At 38.7% G+C, this 21,134-nt stretch overlaps 1 protein-coding gene across 1 annotated transcript in view; it reads left to right on the forward strand.

Moving 5' to 3' along the window:
• DTNA (dystrobrevin alpha) overlaps positions 1-21,134 on the forward strand; it is a 141,567-nt gene that overhangs the window by 86,531 nt on the left and 33,902 nt on the right. Inside the window, exons 9-12 of the mRNA XM_007945637.2 lie at positions 4,376-4,384; positions 7,092-7,175; positions 20,329-20,406; positions 20,950-21,042. Of these exons, the coding sequence (XP_007943828.1) occupies positions 4,376-4,384; positions 7,092-7,175; positions 20,329-20,406; positions 20,950-21,042 (264 nt within the window). The remainder of the gene's footprint in view (positions 1-4,375; positions 4,385-7,091; positions 7,176-20,328; positions 20,407-20,949; positions 21,043-21,134) is intronic.

Below are 21,134 nucleotides of genomic sequence, written 5' to 3' on the forward strand. Positions count from 1 at the left end.
AATTATTTATTTTTTAAATATCAAGATACATCATGGCCTGAGCAGGAGAGGGTTGAAGAGGGCAGTCAATGGGAAAAGTCATTGAAATAGCCACAAATGGATTTTTTGTAAAAAATGTCTGTAAATACATGTGAGTTGGAAGAAGGTGGTCAACAGAATGGTGTTACCACCTATTTGTTCCACCTCCCAGAAACCTCATGCTCATAGCCTCTCACAACATAATAGAGGAAGCTTAGGTAGAAGAAAAGCCCTGGAAGTGCAACAGTTAAGCTCTTGGTTGCTAACCAGAAGGTTGGTGGTTCAAACCCATCCAGCTGCTCTGTGGGAGAAAGACCCAGCAATCTGCTCCTGTGAAGACTATAGCCTAGAAAACACTAGGAGGCAGTTCTGCTCAGTCAGTCACATGGAGTCACTGTGAGTTGTAAATGACTCAAAGACACACAACAACAAGGTATACGAAAGTTTCTTCCTCATCAGTATCTTGGGCTCAAAAGAAGAAGCTCTTTACTTGCTTCTATGAACCATTAGGAATTACGGAGTTGCAGGTGTCTCTGAAAGCCTCTAGAATAAATGAGTGTCTTTCCTTATGAACAGCGTTTGGTTTTTCACAGTTCAGAGGGACCTACTGCACTGCAGGTCCTATGTTTGCATGTTGACATCAAGAGGTGGGATGACTGGACTTAGCAATATTAGGAGTTCACCAAAGCAAAGTTTCAGGCAGTTCAGAATATGATTCCCAAGAGCCCTTGTGGTGGAAATGAAATCTTCAAGAAAGCAGTAACTCTTCTTATAAACCTAAGCAAATACCCTCAAGTGGTTTGTGTTGCCTCCTGTCAATGAGTTTTGCATAAACAAAAGGAGGGTTTATTTTGTTTCCTTCTGAGTTCAAGGAATCACGGCCCTCAGCAATACACATAGTTTAGTGGCTCCTATTTCTTAGTCTGGTAGCTCTGGTAGCATAGTGCCTAAGGCACTTGACTGCTAACCAGAAGGCTGGCAGTTCAAACCCACCAGCCACTTCTCGGAAGGAAGGTTGGGCAATCCTACTTCCGTAGTGATACTGCCTCGGAAACCCAAGGAGGGGTCGCTATGAGTCAGGGCCGACTCGACGGCAAATAAGAACAACATTTCTTAGTCTACATGCTGGTACTGGCTAAGGACCAAAAAAAAAAAACCCTAACATAAACCAATTCTGTAGAATGTGGTTAACTTATTTTTGGAAGTTATGCCCTTAAAAATTAGCTTCAAAATAAACTTGGGTGGAGGAGAGAGACAGAAAAATCTGAGGGTGTCCCAAAGGACCAACCACTTGCTGGAAACTACCTCATACAAGTTGTCACTGTACTCTGAACTTGGAAGGACAGAGATTACAAAGGCCTCAATTTGCCTTCCCACAGTGATTAAAGACAATCACTAAGTTGTTAATAAATGAAGGAAACAATGGAAGAACAAGTTGTGCTCTCTGAGCTCTGCCCCCAGTCACTTCCTACCAGCCTGCTAGCAGCTTCACCCTACATTCAAGCCAAGCATCTTGGTGTGATGAAGACAGAGAGTGGATGGGAACGGCCAGGTTCTAAGAACTTTACAATAGAACAGAATTAGGATGCTGTCTTCCACTTTGAGAAAGTGAGGGGCTGTGAATAAAAATCAGTTTCACAGTGAGTCACACTGCAGGGTCATTTCACAGGGCCTTGCATCCAATAGGTATATGTGTACATGAGAGTTATTTAACTGGCTAATGAGTAACAATTTTTAAACTTTAATTTATGGGGACAGTATGATCTGATGTATTACTCACTGAGGGCAATATCTACATGATAAGTTCTTAATTTGAGTTCCATAGAGTTATTTCAGGATTCCCTTAAATTTCTATACAAAATAGTATATATGTGTGAACTGTGTATGTGTGTTTCTAAGAAAAGTTCTATGTATTTAACCAGATTCTCAAAATAGACATTGACACAAAATACTGATCCATATTCACAGATAGTATATTTTGCCAGGGTAATTGTCTTAATTTTAAAATTCAAAATGTACAAGAGGTCTAGTGATTCAAACCCACCAGCCCCTCCTCGGAAGGAATATTGGACAATCTCCTTCTGTAGAGATACCGCCTTGGAAACCCAAGGAGAGGTTGCTTGGAGTCAGGTCCAACTCCACGGCAGTGAGTTTGGTTTTTGGTTTATGGGAGCTCTGGTGGCATACTGCCTAAGGCATTTTGACTGCTAACCAGAAGGCTGGAGGTTCAAACCCACCAGCCGTTCCTTGGAAGGAAGACTCAACAGTCTACTTCTGCAGAAATACCGCCTCAGACACCCAAGGAGGGGACATTATGAGTCAGGACCGACTCTGCAGTAGTGAGCTTGCTTTATTTATTTATTTATTTATTTATTTATTTATTTATTTATTTATTGAAATAACATACAAGAAATTCTGGGTGCAGAATGTTCCATCTGTATCAAAGTAGAGTTTAGGGGTTTTTTTTTTGTTTTTTTTTTCTTCCTATTTTTAGCTGTAGAAATGTTTCTTTCTATTTGTTTCTTTATCCAAATACTACTGCTCTAAACAGCTATCCAGGTCACTTGTGAGTGGGGGAGGATTTTCTAAGATACTTAATTTTAAAATATGCTACTCATTAACTATACTAAATTATCATAGGTACATAAATAAATGAAAAATAAATGTCAGTATGCTTTAATCTGTTGCAAAGAAGGATACCCTCTTAATCTACTCTAATGAACATGTATCTGGAATCAATGAACATTCATACTTCTAAATGTACATAGATATAATTGTGTAAAACTCAATAAAAATATATGACATTTCATAACATGTTCTTTTATCATAAGCCATTTTACCACTCATACAGTGCTGTACAACAAAATAAGGTGAATGAAAACTTTAAGAAATAAAATACACCAATCCCTCTATACCCATTTAATATCCTTAATTTATTACCTCAAATATGACTTAAAACACTAAGGTCTTAAGCAGAGGTAATATCACCATAGTGAAAATATGTTTTCAATAAGAAACGTAACTTGTTGTTGTTGTTGTTATGTGTCGTCGAGTCGGCCCCGACTCATAGCGACCCCTCTTTGGGTTTCCAAGGCAGTATCACTACGGAAGTAGGATTGCCCAACCTTCGTTCCGAGGAGTGGCTGGTGGGTTTGAACCGCCAGCCGTCTGGTTAGCAGGCAAGTGTCTTAGCCACTATGCTACCAGAGCTCCCAAGAAACATAACTTATATAGATATATTTTACATATAAAATTGTGTTCTTTAGAAACACATATGGCAATAAAAATATTTTTTGTATCTGTGGCTCTCTCTGTCACTAACATTTCCCTACAGTTTTTCCAAATATATATATATATATATATATATATATATTTCTTAATGTTTTCATCGCAATATTATGATGTATTTGTTATTCTTTGGACATGTCCATCTAGGTTCATAAAAATATCTCAGTATATGTCATTTACACACTTGGATAATTTATATGGAAAGGTGAAAAGGGAGCAATGAGTGGGGGTGTGACATGGGTAGTCCTGGTGGGCATACCCTACTCTAAGTCATGTGCTGGCTGAACTGAGCGAGGGAGCTATGGTATAGACTCAAAGGGGTTTTCATCTTTGTTACTACAAAATAGTGTGTTAATTGTGAAAATTAGTGCAAATTCTTCTAAGACACTCTTCATATAAAAGAGCACATAATGCAAATTTTTCTTAAGGGGAGGATAATTGTATAACATTCCTGAAATATATATATAATGTCATGAAGCTGGTGGATATGGAATTTCATGTTGAACACATCTTACTGTTTTGCAATTTGTGTTTAAAATTGATGTTAGTCCTCTAACAGGTAATGTATCCAATTTTAAGCAGTAAAAAGTCATTATAAGGTATAGATGTAAACTGAGACAAAAAAATACATGGCTTATGCTTGAATATTTATTAGATAAATTAGAAAATACATTCATTGCTTCTGTAGTACTTCAGTTTCAACTTTTATAAATGCAAAAGTCTAACTATATAGCTAAAGTAACCTTTTAGAAGTAGACTTACATACAGTAAACAGTGATTGAATCAATAGAATTGTTAATAGATTATAGTACTATGATCACACATACACACACTATGCAAATGCAAATTAACTATGTCGCACACTCAAAATCTCTATTTTACTACAGTCAAGGATTTTATACACAACATAAACAAATACTTCCAATAAAAAATTATTCCAATAAAATAAATGAGCAGGTGGTGACATTTTGGTATTTTGAATTTGCTCTTCACTAGATATTGCTTATAAATGTTAGCATAATTAACAGTCTTTATTGTATTCTTTTTTTTTTTTTTTGGCTGCCAAAAGTGATACTTGGTAAGTAATTCAATATCTCAAATGCATTTATGAAGACTTAAAATCAAAGTGGTTAACAGACACAAAAGGTCCCTGGGTAGCACCAATAGTTTGCACTTGACTATCATCCCAAAAGTTAGCAGTCCAAACTCAACCAGCAGCGCCGCAGAAGCAGTCCTGGCTGTTTGCTTTTGCAAAGACTACAGCTGTGAAAACCCTCAAGAGCCATTCTATTCTGCAACACACGGGGCTGACATGAGTCGGAATTGACTTGATGGCCATTGTTTTTTTGGGTTTATGAGACAAAAATACTACCCCAGGTAGTCTTGTCCAGAAAGAAGACTTAAAAAAGCCCCAGCTTGTGACTTACACTGTGTCGTGGAGCTTCCCACATGCACACCCATAAGAGTAAATATGTTTAAATTCCCAATGTTACTCATTTATTCAATTATAATAACTTACCATTTAATTATTGAGGAAAAAGCAAAGTTAGTCCCTCTGAAAGACACCATTTTGAGCCATGTTAGCCATTATGGGACCCACCATGGACCTCTAAATATGAAGTCGTGATTTGAGTTTTATAGACAGTTACCAGGTCAGATAGAGTAAATTCACCAGGCTAGTTATAAATAAATAAATAAATAAATAAAAATTCTAAGTCCATTTGTTTTCTCATTTCCTGGAGATAGGACAAGATGAGAAACTTAATTTAAAATTTTTTAAAAAAAAGGAAACCATAAATGTGGAGTATTTTTATTTTTTTCTCAACTCTGCAAAGCTACAGTGAAGATGTTTCATTGATGACCCTAACTTTTCATAATTTACAAAGGACATTTGTGTTCAATTCAAAGTAGAATTGGTTTTAAATTAGCCTCATGTTGCTCACTTGTATCAAAGACACATCCTAGATAAGTAATGCAAAATACTAAGAGTGTTTGGAATTGTAGCCAATCTATTTAGGGTAAATGAAGAAGTACACCGACGGTTTTGACCTCACTCAACAACTAAAGTATCTTAGAAAATCTTACAAAACATGTTTAGCACCAGGTACTGGGAAGCAAAAGGGTCTTTGAATTTTTGTATACGTTGCTAACAGTTTAAAACTACATAGCGTCTATCCATTCCCATAAATAAACTGAGATAAATAAATTTACCTTTTTTGCAGAATGTCTTCTTTGTAGAATCCCGAACTAACTCTGGTTTCCTAAAGTAAAAATTAAACCATTTATAAACTTGAGTTGCAATCAAGTGATCATAAATATATTCCATTGGCTACTAAATTAATGTCTCATCTTTAAAAATACCTATATTGTCAAGCTCAACTATAGAATTAAAGCAAAATGGAAGTTTCCCTCTGACTCCTTCATAGCCTCTTTCTTCTGAATTATAAATCACATACCATCTTACCATGGAATATCTTATGTGGAAGCTAAAACAAATTCAATCCTGCTTGGAGATGAGATAGGGGTCTTAGCTGCATCTTTATCTATTTAATCAGAACTAAGACATTAGTGATAGACAAAGAGTGACAATATGAGGTAAGAATAAAACATATGCTGACTTAATGCAGCAGGTGTTGAGGGCCAAGGACAACACTGAGGAACATTGAACCCTATTTTCTCTCATTGTTTATATTTAAAAAGTGAAGTATATGGAATCCCGTACACCTCATACACTACCATACATCTCCCAGATAGCAGAAATTTAGTAATTCCTTGTGGAGCTTAATAGAACAAAAAGCAAATAAAGCACAATATGATTTTGCAGACTTCCAGATATAGCTAAGGCTCCTTCCAACCTGGTCACATTGTAAGAAGAGCAATGGTCAGGCTGTACACAGAAGAAAGTTTTCAAAGCCTCAGAAAGTCTCCTCTTTTCAAGAGGATGTGGATTCTGATAATCATCAAGTTTTCAGAGATTCTGCCCCTAGCATGTAAGACTGCTTCAAAATCCTTGTTCCATTCCAGAATATGATAAATGAAACACCAATGCCCAAAGCTCATGGATAAACATTCCTGTGATGTCTGGAGATCTTCCTCTCAATATTTGACTGGGATTATGTATTCCCTGGAAAATAAAACTTTAAAGATGTATTAATATCCTAGGGCTGCCATAACAAATTATTAAATACTTGGTGGCTTTAAACAACAGAAATACATTGTCTCACAGTTCTGGAGGCTACAAGTTCAAAATCAAGGTGTCGATAGGGCCATGCTCTCTGAAGCCTCTAGGGAAGAAGACAAGATCCTTTCTTGCTTCTTACTAGCTTCTGGTGGTTCCTGGAAATCCGTGACATTCCTTGACTTGTAGATGCATCACTTCAGTCTATGCCTCCCCTTTCACATAGTTGTCTTTCCTCTGTGTCTGAAACTCTTCTCTTTTATAAGGACATCACTCATATTGGATTAGGCCCACCCTTCTTCTATATGACCTCACATTAACTGGTAACATCTTCAGAGACTGTATTTCCAAACAAGGTCACAAGGGGGACAGCTTAGGGGTTAGGATGTCAACATATCTTACTGAGAGTGGGCACAATTCATCCATAACAAACACTTAATGAATTTAACTTGAAAATGTAAACTTTCATTGTTTGATCCTGGGCAAGAAGAATTCTGATATTTCCAACCCATTTTCCTAGAGAGATGGAGGAGTGTGGTATGTGTGTGTGTGTGTGTGTGTGTGTGTATGGCTGTTACTAACTTTAATTTTCCACACTTTGTTTTAGGCCTCCCAGACCTGTAACCAGCATGAATGACACCCTGTTCTCCCACTCTGTCCCCTCCTCAGGAAGTCCTTTTATTACCAGGAGGTAAGTCCCTACCTTATTATCAAATAAGTCCTCTCTTCGGAAATAAGCCCTTGATTCTGTGGCAAGAAAAATACTCTAGTGTAAGAATTTGGAAACAGATAATGGTTGAACACCAGCAGGAACATAATTCATGTCACTAAATTGTGCGTATAAAAAAATGTTAAAATGGCAAATGTTTTGTTACATAAATATTTACCACAATAACAAACAAACAAAGATTACTGTTGGAAACTAGTTTGTAAGTCTTTGTCACAGTCTTCGATTTCATTCTTTTGGATGCATTTGAAGAGGGTTTTTTGGAGTCATGTCACTTTTGTCATTTATAATCTATGGACAACAAGAATGTGAGATATGTTTAAATTTTATGTCTGACATATGCCTTACTCCTCATTGAGAAAATCACTTTCACAGCTCTTGCAGTGGTCCATTTAAGACAAGGAACTGGAATTTTGAGATACAGTGGAGTATTATTATATACGTCCCCTGAAACATCTCCTTATTTAAAGCTCCTGATATAAAAGAATCCTCTTTTTGGTGAACTCTGGAATTCCTGAGGCTAGTGACTAAGGATTAAAATTGGAAATGTAGTTTCCTTGTAAGTAATTTCATGGATGATAACAAGAACTTACAAAAAAAAAAAAAAAAAAGTGTCTCATCTTGTACAAAATCCACTCCCACGTGAACAAAGAGAAGGTGAAACAGACACTTAAGAGTTAAGCATTAGGAATATACAGGGGTCAAGAGGTGCCCCAAGTCATCTCATCAAATATCATGACTAAAGCACCAGAGAATTATTTTGTAAGTACCAGAAGAATTCTCACAGGAAAGCAGAAACAAAGGTAAGGAAAATGGAGTGAGTAATTGAACATAAGATTTCAAATGCCTTTCATGGGGGGGAAAAAATCCAGCCTCATATTTCACAAAGCAAACATAATTGGTCTTTTCCCCAAAGAGGTTTCTGAGGTACCAATTTCTCTGTAATCTTCATACATTCTAGTAAGAATTTGAAGACAGTGAGACTCAGAGCACAGCTAATTTTTTCCCCTGAGTTCCTGTACTTGAACATCAGCAGGAACCTGAGATAAAGATATTCCCCATGATTGTAATTAGCAGAATAAACAGAATGTGGCAGTACATGGTGTTTCAGTGATAAAATTAAGTAAGTCTGTAACAAGAGGAAATGAGGGGTCAATTAAACTCCAAAACATCCACAGTGAAGTAATACGGTTTAGGCACTCAATAACTTCCTATTAGCACTCCTTTGTAGAACCACCAGCAAATCCAGCCCACTATCTTTTCTTTAAAAAATTATTATTATTATTATTATTATTATTAATATTATTATTATTATAAGCTGTAAAATCTATGAGTGACATGGGCCTGTGCAGCTGTCTAGGGAAAACCTGAAGTGACATTTAGAAAGATGTTGTGCTTTTATGAGGGAGCTCTACATTCTGCAAATATCAAGCCAAGATAGACCCCATCCTTACTGAAGGTCATTTTATATCATTTCAGCTTGGACGGTGCTTATGGTGGATGCGTCTAGATGGATAACATGACTTCCTCTGCTTTAACATATCTGTATCCCTATAACACTCTGAGCTGTTCTGCTTCCTCTAGGGTGCCCACTAACCCAAAATATCATCATTTCCCTTTTTTCCCATTTTCAGTCCTTTTGGCATGTTCACTGTGAACCACAGACACATTGTTTGAAGCTTGCAGTTCTTCTTATCACCATGGAGAATGGGCGCACGTTTCTGTTTTAAGGGTGCTGTTCAATAAAGCTGTGTACTGAGTGTCTTTCCTCTCTGAGTGGGCCTTGCTCCGTCCATGGGAGGTTGTAATGAGATCTCATTGTTTGCCTCCCTCAGGTTACCTGAAGGGGTAAGTGCACCCAGCCCTGTGGCTGATGAGCATTCACTCCTAAAGCTGTATGTCAATCAGCTTGACCACTGTGAATGGTCAGTATGTCAGCCCTGAGTCACTAATCATAGTGATAGTTCGATAGCTAGACTGTTAGTCATCCCATCGCTAAATCCTCTTGTAGCATATTTCAGGGGAGATAAAAGTCTTTTGGGGTTTAATGAGATTCTGTTGACAATGTCCAACTTGAGCTGGACTTGGCTTTTTCCTCTCTTTTCCTCTTATTTTATAGTATTCCAGTCAATTTCATAGCCTCACGCCAGTATATTATATGAAATGCATGTATGTGAAGAGAACCACCTGAACCTTCTTGTTGAGATCAGTCTCTGGTTTTATACAGTTTACAAGACCCCCGATGATGATTCCTAAGACTCTTGAGTTAAAGACCCTCTTGGAATGATCATTAGAGCAAGGGTAGGACAATGTCACACAGCTGGATCTTACTGGAGTTAAAGACTCAAGAATTTATACCTTCTATCTATCCTACTGGGCCTGGACCATTTTACCCCCTAGGTGTTGTTGTTATGTGCCGCCAAGTTAGGCCTGACTCATAGCGACCCCTGCTTGGATTTCTGAGGTGTTATCACTACGGAAGTAGATTGCCTAACCTTCCTTCCAAGGAGTGGCTGGTGAGTTTGAACCACCAGACTTCTGGCTAGCAGTCAAGTGCCTTAGGCACTAACCCACCAGAGCGCCTACCCCCTAGGTTGGACAATCAAATTCCTATTGAAGTAACAGTTTTAAAACAAGTTTAATGCTATCAGCACTTTATTTCTGTACTTGATCATGATGGTGGTGGTCCACTGTTTATTTGTGCACTATATCCAAGCACTAAGAAGGGAGCTCTGGCAGCATAGTCCCTAAGGCATTTGACTGCTAACAAGTGGTTCAAACCCACCAGCCACTCCTCAGAAGGAAGGTTGGGCAATCTACTTCCGTAGTGATACTGCTTCCGAAACCCAAGGAGGGGTCGCTATGAGTCAGGCCTAACTTGGCGGCACATAACAACAACACCTAGGGGGTGACTCCACGGCACATAACAGCAACAACAACAAGCATGCACTAAGATGGATGGTGATCCCTCATACTAGAGGTAAGCATAAGTTAGAGCTCCTACTGTTCCTATGATTGGAACTGAACAAAAAAAAAATGTGACCTAGAGCTCTGCCCTAACTCATACCCCATTCTAACCACCTCTTTTAAAATAGGATAAAACCTAAACAAATAAAACCAGTGCCTGCCAGTGTTAAGGCAGCACTGAGAATGTAGGGATCTTTGCCATACAGATATTTTACTTTACCTGAGTTTTCAGATATTGTGACCGACCTTAGAAAGATAAAGCCAAATGACAATGAATTGAAATAACCACTTCAGCATATATCACTAAAAACTCCTGGCATGACTTACCTAGAATCCCTTAGAAGTATACCACTTTGATCTTCAAAAGGCACTAGGATATACTGCTGAAGTCTTTGACATTCTAGTAATCCACCTTGCACAAATTTATGAGTGTGTAACTCTGGTCACCAGCACTATTTGTCACATCACCCATTCTTAGACTTTTTCTAGCTGTATACATGATTCACTTTTCCCAAACTTGAAAGAAATGATGGGATTCTCAAAACCCCTCTCTCTTAACTCTTTGAGATCTCCTTGTGTGTGTGTGTGTTTGTACATGTGCTAGCTAGCAGTTAAGTAGGATACGCATTTAATGACACAAATCATAATCCAATTCACTTCATTCACTTTCTTTATCCCTAAACTTAGAATCGGAAGGAAGATGGGGCAATCTACTTCCATAGTGATACTGCCTCGGAAACCCAAGGAGGGGTTGCTATGAGTTGGGTCCGACTCGATGGCACATAACAACAACAACAACAAACTTAGAATGTTTTCTTACACATGCATGAATTTGTAGAAAGAATGCCCAGATTGATGGAAATCCACCATCACCATTAGAATAAGCACTCAAAGGACTCTCTATGCAGGGACAGGATCATGATCCAAGCTTTTGAAGATGTTGTTGTTGTTGTTGTTATTTGCCGTCAAGTCGGCCCCGACTCATAGCGACCCCTCCTTGGGTTTCCGAGGCAGTATCACTACGGAAGTAGGATTGCCCAACCTTCCTTCCGAGGAGTGGCTGGTGGGTTTGAACCGCCAGCCTTCTGGTTAGCAGTCAAGTGCCTTAGGCACTATGCTACCAGAGCTCCTGAGCTTTTGAAGATAGCATATCATTATTGCAAATTGCATTGCAAGGTTGACCACAAATCCTTTCCCTCTCTCACATCTCACACCATTGTCCCTCCTGCTTTCTTTGTTGGCATCATGGCCCCTTTTTGACATCTTCATTATTTTGCCAATATCCTTGCCTAGTTTACGTGAGAGAAAAGTTGACCAGCCCTCTCCTATGTAAAATACCAAACCAAACTCAACTCATTGCCATTGAGTCGATTCTAACTCATGGTGACTCCCTTTGGGTTTCCAAGATGGTAAATCATTACAGAAGTAGATTGCCCAGTCTTCCTTCTGTGGAGTGGCTGGTGGATTTGAACCTCCAACCTTCTGATTAGCAGTCAAATGCCATTATGCCACCAGAGCTCCTTCCTATGTAAAATGTGGTTTTAATAATGGCCCATCTTCTTCATTGGCCACAATAAGGGCACTCTGGAAATCTGGATGACTTGATTTTTTTTTTTTTTTACCTCCAATATTAGAAATATCACTTAAAGATTTCACAGATATGCTCAAAGTTGTAACCACTAAATTTGTAAACATCCACAAAAGAATCACTTTGACTATTGTATAGTATATAGCCAGATCTTATCACTCTACCAAATATTTTAAAAATTGTTCATACTTCATAGAATGTCAATACAATCTAGTATATGCTATTTTCTGCTTTGTCATAGTAATAAGTGTCTAACTACTCATTAAGGAGCTCTGGTAGTATAGTGCCTAAGGCACTTGACTGCTAACCAGAAGGCTGGCGGTTCAAACTCACCAGCCACTCTCCTTGGAAGGAAAGTTGGGCAATCTACTTCCCTATTGATACTGCCTCTGAAACCCAGAGTCAGGTGTAAGTCAGGTGTGACTCAATGACACATAACAACCACTGTTACTGATTCAGTATTTGGCTCTGTAGTGCATATGGAAAAGGCACACCAGCCACCCCCAGAGCTTCTCAGATCTGAATTCTTCCCAGTGCAGCAATGCCTATGAGTTGGGTTTTGTTGTTGTTGTTGCTGTTGTTGTTTGACTAATCTATCAGTGGGTTGATTGGTTTGAGTTGTCAACCAAAGAAAGGCTCAATTCACTGTCTCTTTTTCAGTTCTGGTTTTATTTTTCCTCAAACACTTTTGTTTACCCAAACACTCTTTACTCAACACAGGCTTCTGGTCTGATTTAAAATGTTCAAACTATATTTTTAAAATCTGTTTTTTGATTATCTGAAGTGATTAGAAATAAAATTGAGTACTGAATTCAAAAGTTACTCTTGAAAATCAAAGTTTTCTCCAAGGCTAGTTTTTTTCTAAAATTAAAGCCCATCCCCTTTCAGTCATAAAAATACATAAATTTATAAATCAATATCTGACATCACCTCAAAGATTTTCTCACTCTCCCATCTGCATTTCACATTTTGAGAGCATGTTGTGTGGAATTATCTGCAGATAATTTTTTACTCTATGTTGCACCAGAGCTCCAATAATGCACCGGATTTTTTAAACTCTAATTAAACTTGTCATCACACTCAACTCTAACAATTGCTTATACTGAAAAACCAAACTCACTGCCATTGAGTTGGATCCAACTCATAGCAACTCCTCCTTGGGTTTCCAAGGTAGTATCACTATGGAAGTAGATTGTCCAACCTTCCTTCTGAGAAGTGGCTGGTGGGTTTGAACCACCAGCCTTCTGGTTAGTAGGCAAATGCCTTACGCACTATGCTACCAGAGCTCCCATACTAAAATATGAATGCCTAATTAAAAGCACAGTCATCCTTTCTTCTCTTAGTAGAGTTGCTTTAGTAATCTGTGCATGCCCTTGTACCCACCAAACTTTTCTAGAAGCTCTCTTGGCAAAACTACAATTCATACTACTTTTCTGTGTTGACGACTATGTAGTAAATGTAGTGAATCAAATATGACCTAAGGATTCTTGTTATTTCTTGCCTGGCACCTCTCAAGATGGTCCAACTCTCATACTAGCCTGAATTAATCACAGTTTTCCCAGTTAGAAACTGTTTTTTATACTCATTTCCTTATGTGATACTTCTTATTTCCAGTCTAAGATATTGAAAGCTAAACAAGGAAAGGAAAACAGAATTTTTCAACAAATCAGTTATCTCTAAGCGATCCATAGACTCTCATTGTATTTATATTAGTTGGATAACCTTGCTATTAAACTGTGTTAGTCATAATGAGAAGCAAAATTTCATTCACAGTTGATGATTACTTAAGGAGAGAACCAATTTTACATTCCATTCTTCACAAGCACAAAAATCACACAAATTATTTGATTATTTAAAGATCAATGAAAATGAAAAAATACATACTATTAAATTACTATTTTTCATATGTTGTTTTCCTTTTGACCTTTGTGATAGTTATCTCACCATACATAACTTGTTTGTATGGTTTGTTGCTCTAGGAACCACATCCACACCTTTAAATCATGCTCAATAAAATTGAAGGAAAAAAAATTAAAAATTAAAAAAACCTTTACCCAGGTACCTTAGTTATTTGCAGAAGAAAGATGGGGCAATCTACTTCCTCAAAGATTTCCCACCTCAGACACGCAGCAGGGGTCATTATGTGTTGGAATCGACTTGATGGCAGTGGGTTGGGTCGGGTTTAGGTTCTCAGTTATCAAGTGCTGCTGTAACAGAAATACCACAAGTGGATGGCTTTAATAAACAGAAATTTGTTCTCTCACAGTTTAGGAGGCTAGAAGTCCAAACCCAGAGCACCAGCTCTGGAGGAATGCACGCTCTCTCTCTCTCTCTCTCTCTCTGTTGGCTCTAGAGGAAGCCCCTTGTCTCCTTTCAACATCTGTGGGCCCAGAATTCCTGGGAAGTATTCATGTTTCTTGGCATCAGTCTTTCCCTGGGACTAGGAGGTTCTCAATGCAGTGACCCTAGGTCCAAAGTATGAACTGCACTCCTGGCTCTTCTCTCTTAGTGGTCAGGTCCCTCCCTCCTGATGGATTCTCCCTCCATTTATCTTTTGTAAATTAAAGTAATACAAGCCACACCCCAGGAAAACTCCCCTTACATCCAGGGCTATGACCTGAGTAAGGGTAGTGACTTAATTAAGGGTGATGCTTCACACTTTAATCCTGCCTCATTGATATAACAAACATATTCTAATGCTCTTTAACATAACCTAATCCTGCCTCCTTAACCACAGGCAGAGATTAGGATTTATAACACATTACAAAATGGAGGATAATCACATAATACTGGGAATCATGGCCTAGCCAAGTTGACACATATTTTAGGGAGACACAATTCATGACATTTTACCTTTTGGTTCCCAAATATTCATGTCCTTGCCACATGTAAAACACTTTCACTCCATCTCCAGGACTAATCAAATCTTTACTTTAAGTAACCCAACGTAAGCAGAAGTGGTTTAAAAACATATCCCAAGATGAAGCAAAACTCCAAAGGCACTTTTCTGTGGTTTTGCTAGCTTAAGACAAGTGATATCCCCTCAGAACCAAAGGGACAATTTAAATAAATATGAAGTATTTTGAAATTACTCTATCTTTCCGTAGTGCCTAAGGCACTTGACTGCTAACCTGAAGGCTGATGGTAAAAGCCACCAGCCATTCCTCAGAAGGAAGGTTGGGCAATCTACTTCCGTAGTGATATCACCTCAGAAACCCAGGAGAGGTTGTTATGAGTCAGACACGACTCAATGGAACATAACAACAACAACAACTATCTTTCCAGACTCCACTGTGTGTGCATGTGTCTATGTGTGTGCATGCTTGTGTGTTAAAGAAAGAGAAAGTAAGGGAAAAAGAAAGAATTTGGAAGAAGACCGTTTCCCTTTAGAGGTGTTGTTTCCCAGATGTCCAAAAAGCAGTTATTGGAAAAATGGAGATTTTTTTCAAGGAAAAAAATAATCTAAAGAAATATTACTGCCTTTTATTCTTTCAGAAGAAAGCATAAATCTCAGTTTAAAACTCATACTCTACCGGGTATGACTGTCACCACACAACTCAAAGATAACATGTGTGTAAAAGGGCCTTGTGAAAAGAAAATGACAGTGAGGAAAAGAAATGTGTATCCACACAATTTTAGAGATGGTAGCCTTGCTTCACCTCAGTACTCGGATTAGAAAACATATGTGACCCATGGTCAAGGGGTGCCCCCAGTAGTTTCCAATTTCAGAGGCTAGAGGGATGTATTTTGATTTAAGGGCATGATATATAGAACAAGCTAGAACTAGAGTGAGGGGAAAGCCATTGTTGCATTCTGATACACTGATATGCCAGAAATACTCATTCCTTAGAAGGAAGTAGGTCCCAGTGTGCCTGTGTTCTGATCCCAACATCCACAATGAGTTGGAAATATCACCTAACTTCTCCAAGCAAACTGATAAGCTACTAAATGAAAGTTTCACAGTCTAAATTATTATATAAAATGTTGTAAGAATCTATTGCTTTGAAGGGATCATAATAAACAACATATTGTCACTACTTTTATAATTCAGGAGAACATTTTTTTTTTCCACTTTTCTTTCCTTCTACAAGTTTCTTGTGTGCACCAGAAGAGATTCTGGTGAAAGGCCCAAATGATAAGTAAAATCTACCTGACAGCCAACTCTCTGTGTCCCTGAGCCATACCATTTTTTTTTTTTTTTAATTGTGATTTGGGTGACGATTTACAGAGCAAATTCACTTTCCATACAGCAGTTCACATACACTTTATCTCATGACATTGACCACAGTTTACCAAAATGCAACAGCTCCCCTCCCACCTCCTCCCCATCGTTACCTCTTCCCAGTGTCCATCCCTCCATACACTCCTGCCCCCTGAGCTGTCTCCCTGTGCATAAGCAGCTCTTCTTTCTCCCATGATTGTTCTCTCCAAGGAGTGTATCTACTTGAGGTAAATGTTCAACTTATATGCCTATATTTTGTTTGGCTGGAAACCACAGTGTGGGTTCAATTCCAGACCCGAAGGGCAGCTAGGGGCCATAGTCTCAGTGGTTCCACCAAGCTCTATCGGACCAGCAAACCTGGTCCCCACCTTTTTTTTTTTTTTCTCCAAATGATTTTGAATTTTGTTCCACATTGTTCTCCCTCTCTATGCAGGATCTCCTACATAGATCCCCTTCCAAGTGGATGACAGTGGGAGCCAGGCACCATCTAGTTCTTCTGGTCTCATAGTCCTATAGGCTGCAGATCGGATGGTGTAGTAGTCACTAAGACTAATTATTTCCATGAATTTTGGTTTTCTTCATTCTTCTTTGCTCTGGAGGAGGAGAGACCCATCGTTGCATCTAGATGGCAGCTTGCTAGCTTTTAAGATCCCAGTCGCTACTCGCCAAAGTAGGAGGTGGAGCAATGTTTTGTATAGTAGAGCCATACCATTTTGAAAAGGCATTTTTGTTTTGTTTTTTTCTCATTTTCATCATGTGGTTGGCATACTCTATACTTGGTCATGTTTTTAACTTTCTAGAATTAAATGATGAAGAATTTAAGAATAGTTCTAGGAAATACAGTCAGTAACAAAAGTTGGGAATGCTCCTGGCATTAGAAATTAAGAGCTGTAACAAAACAAAATAAATCGTTTATTTCCACAAACCCATATGCCGATAATATAATGCATGTATTTTCCAAGAACTGGTTTTCCCAATCTCCAGGCTTACAAATTTCTATTTCCCAGAAAATCAGGCAGGAAAATAGAGGAAAAAATAAAAAGATTTGAATGATTCCCTCCAGCCAATACTGACAAAGAAAATTATATTAAAAGGAACCAAATGCAAACCAAGCTCACTGCCGTGGAGTTGCATCCGACTCATAGTAATCCCTCCTTGGGTTTCTGAGGTGGTATCACTACGGAAGGAGATTGCCCAATCTTCCTTCTGAGGAGTAGCTGGTGGGTTTGAACCTCCAGCCTTCTGGTTAGTAATCAGATGCCTCAGGTACTACGCTACCAGAGCTTCCATTAAAATGAAAGGAGATGTGTATATATACATACATATAACATCTGCTCTTCCGTTTGAGGATGTAAGGGACCTGGAAAGAAAGGAGAAAAGAAGAGGAGAGGGGAGACGGAGAAAGGAGTACAGGAAGGAGTAGAGGGACCCACAGAATTGAAGGGGGAAAGAAAAAAGCTCCACCAAAGGAAAAGCAAGGCAACTGCTCCCTGGCCCCGCCCAGCTCTTGCACCACACTGATGCCAACTGTGTGCCAGTTACCAAGCGGTGGAGCAGGACATCTGGGGCTTTTTGACACATCATTTCCTCCCATGAGATTCCCCCAGCATAATTTACACCCTGATCCTCCTGGGTTTCTCTTCACTACTGGTTCTTTTCTTTCTTTGTATGCATTCAGCATCAAATGTTGTACCTGAATAATTATGAGGCTTTCAATTTAAGGGAATCTCACCACAATTTCTGGGATTCAAGGAGCAAAGCTTAACAAGCCAGGGAAATAATTTATTTGAAGAAAAGAATCAATATTTCACACCATGTTTAGAGTGGTTTTGCAAGGAGCTGAAATCATTTATATGATAGGTATATCTTATCTTGGGTTTAGAAAAGAGTTGAAGGGGATGTTTGGCACTAGGAAGACCATAGAACTCACTGCCATTGAGTAGGATCCGACTCATAGTGACCCCACCTTGGGTTTCCGAGGCCGTATCTCTGCGGAAGTGGATTGCCCAATTTTCCTTCCAAGGAGTGGCTGTTGGGTTTGAACCTCCAGCCTTCTGGTTAGCAGTCAAATGCTTTAGGCACTACACGACCAGAGCTCCCAGGGAGACCATAGTTACTAGATAATAAATATACAGGAATACGCTCTGGGAGACAGGAGTGGGATGCTGTATTAGTGATGTGATGGTACATCACAGAAAACCCCAATGGTGAGGATTTAAGATGTTTAATTGGCTCTGACAAATAGGTTTGATAGCCCTAGTAAGAAGGTGGAGGTCAATACACTGAAAAATAAATCATGAAGCTCATGTGGAAAATAAATTACCCTACAACATTAATTCATTTCATTTTTAAAGTCAATTTTGTTTGTATGCAGTTGTGCTTTTTAAGTCCATCAGTACTTGTGTAATGGATGCATTTCTGAAGAATTGAGTGAAAATATGTCATGTATTCGATAAACATGAATGCCTAGTATATGCTAGATAGACATTTCATCATAAATCAACTTTGATTTTAAATTTACCAGAGACTTCATGATTTAAGCAATCTGTAGCATACTCTATTAGAAAACAAGAATTTCAATTATAATGTTTGTAATTCTAATGTAAAACTTCATTCATAAATATATATATATATATATACATATATATGTGTGTGTATATTGTTGTTGTTGTGTGCTGTAGAGTCAGACCCGACTCATAACGAACACTCCTTGGGTTTCCGAGGCAGTATCACTACAGAAGTAGATTGCCTCATCTTCCTTCTGAGGAGTGGCTGGTGGGTTTGAACCTCCAGCCTTCTGGTTAGCAGTCAAGTAACTTAGGCACTACGCTACCAGAGCTCCAGAGCTCCTATGTGTGTGTGTGTGTGTACACACACACACACACACATACATATATATAGTGCATTTAGAGCTTCTTGAAACCTTGTAGTAAAGCCTCACAATTTTAAAGGCTATTGATTAAACAGTTGGTATTCAATGCTGAACAGTTCATTTTTATATTCTCTGTAGGGGAAATAGTTTTAGGTAAAACAGTGTTGCAGGGCAAATCCTTGCACAAAGAAACAAACTCTTTAAGCACCTTCCCAGTACAACTGTAACATTAAGAATGGATATTTTATTTCCCAATGAAAAGTACTATTCATTATAGTAGCTCTTGAGAATTTGGCTTGGCTACAGTTTATTATTTCTATTGGTAGTTTAATAAAACTGAATTTAAATTTAAAAAACTATTTCATTACTAAATACAATGAGCATTCTTCATAATGAATCTAAAATTATAAAACTTTGCTGTGTAAATGAGACTCCATTCACCAGTCATGTATTTATATAGTCGCAAATAATACAAATTTAAGGAAATTTCACCAAATCACTTATAAGGCTCAAAGGTTTATTTCTGTTTCCCTGAAAGTTGTCTTTGCAGCTTCACATCCAAGGTCAAGTGACTTGTGCATGGAGTAGTAAAACCACTTCTAATTTTATAGCAATTTCAACTAGGTAATTTTCAAGTCTCCAGTCAACACAGGGCAGGAGCTCTGGTGGTACAGTGGTTAAAGCATTTGGCTGCTAACCAAAAAGTCCGTGGTTTGAATCCACTAGCCACTCCACGGAAGACAATTGAGGAAGGCTGCTTCCTTAAAGATTCACAACCTTGAAAAGTCTGTGGGGCAGTTCTCTGTTCTATAACGTCTCTATAGGGTCGTTATGAATCAGAATCAACTTGATAGCACTGGGTTTGGGTTTTTTTAGTCAACACAGAAGATGGAAAATTTAGAGAAGGCACTGAAGATAAATTTCTTAAGAGATCTAAAGGCTGGCAGGACTGAAGGAGCATTGTACTGTTTACAGGGTATGCTGTAATGGACGTGAGTGAATTGTCATTATTTCTAGGCATACACAATATGAGGAGCTCTGGTAGCATAGTGGCTAAGGCACTTGACTGCTAACCAGAAGGCTCGCGGTTCAAACCCACCAGCCACTTCTTGGAAGGAAGATGGGACAATCTACTTCCGTAGTGATACTGCCTCGGAAACCCAAGGAGTAGTCGCTATGAGTCGGGTCCAACCCGACAGCACACAACAGCAACAACAACACACAATATGAAGCAAGTAGCAGAGGTCAAATCTGGGATCATGGTGGCTGGCGTTTCATATTGCAGTTGTGGTTCTCAAGCCAAGTGTCTACTCCTAGCTGAACTCTGTGGAAATCTGAAAACATCTTGAACATTTCCAAATAATAAGAGTTTTGTCCAAATGGCGCTTGGATCTAGACTTGGCAGTTTCTATTCTTGATTGCATTGCTGTGTTTATGCTCTTCTTGGCTTTCCCATCTTATTAACTAGCTCTCCTCCCAAGGACAGTGAAGTAGAGCAGAACAAACTGCTGGCTAGGGCTGCTCCAGCTTTTCTGAAAGGCAAAGGGTAAGTTAAAGGCAGAGTGTGCCAGAACCCTGAATTAATGAACTAAAAAATGGAGATTTCCTTTGTCAAAAAAGCTTTGTGTTTGAAAGCAGTGCTATTATAACTCGACTAACAGCATCAAATAGTTATTTCTAGTAGACATATCTGTGTTGTGATTCACTTTCCCTTATTTCCCTTCTATTTTCCAAATGACTAAGCTGAAGTTATGATTTTCCAAAGGATGCTTAATCTTTGCTTGCAACTCACTGTGTTTACTATTCAGATGAATTGCTTGGCCATAGTGGTTTGAAGAATGTAAATCTGTTTTCTTGAAAGTCACTTAACCTAAATGGAAAACTTTAGTTTTCAAGTTGGTGAGATGGAATTGTGAACTTCATTGCTTGGATTTTGCTTGTGTTTTTCATACAACGTCACTTACTGCTCTCCCTTTACTTGCTTGGGTTTCTAAATGTCTTTTCAGTATCCTACAAACTCTTACCTGCTCTGGCGATTTCTGTCTGCCTCTCCTAACAACACCCTTTCTTTCCTCCTGCCCCATTTCAGGATACAGTACAGCCTCAATGTGGCAGACAGGCTAGCTGATGAACATGTACTCATCGGGTTGTATGTCAACATGCTCCGGAACAACCCATCATGGTTAGTGCAGGTTTGGCCACCTGACTGTCACTAGGATGGGGACAGTCTGATCTGGTGACAAGCAGTCTCAGCAAGGGACAAAGGCAATGGAT

Source organism: Orycteropus afer, unplaced genomic scaffold (genome assembly GCF_000298275.1).
Source record: "Orycteropus afer afer isolate SDZICR_OR568_19922 unplaced genomic scaffold, OryAfe1.0 scaffold00141, whole genome shotgun sequence".
NCBI classification, from domain to species: domain Eukaryota; kingdom Metazoa; phylum Chordata; class Mammalia; order Tubulidentata; family Orycteropodidae; genus Orycteropus; species Orycteropus afer.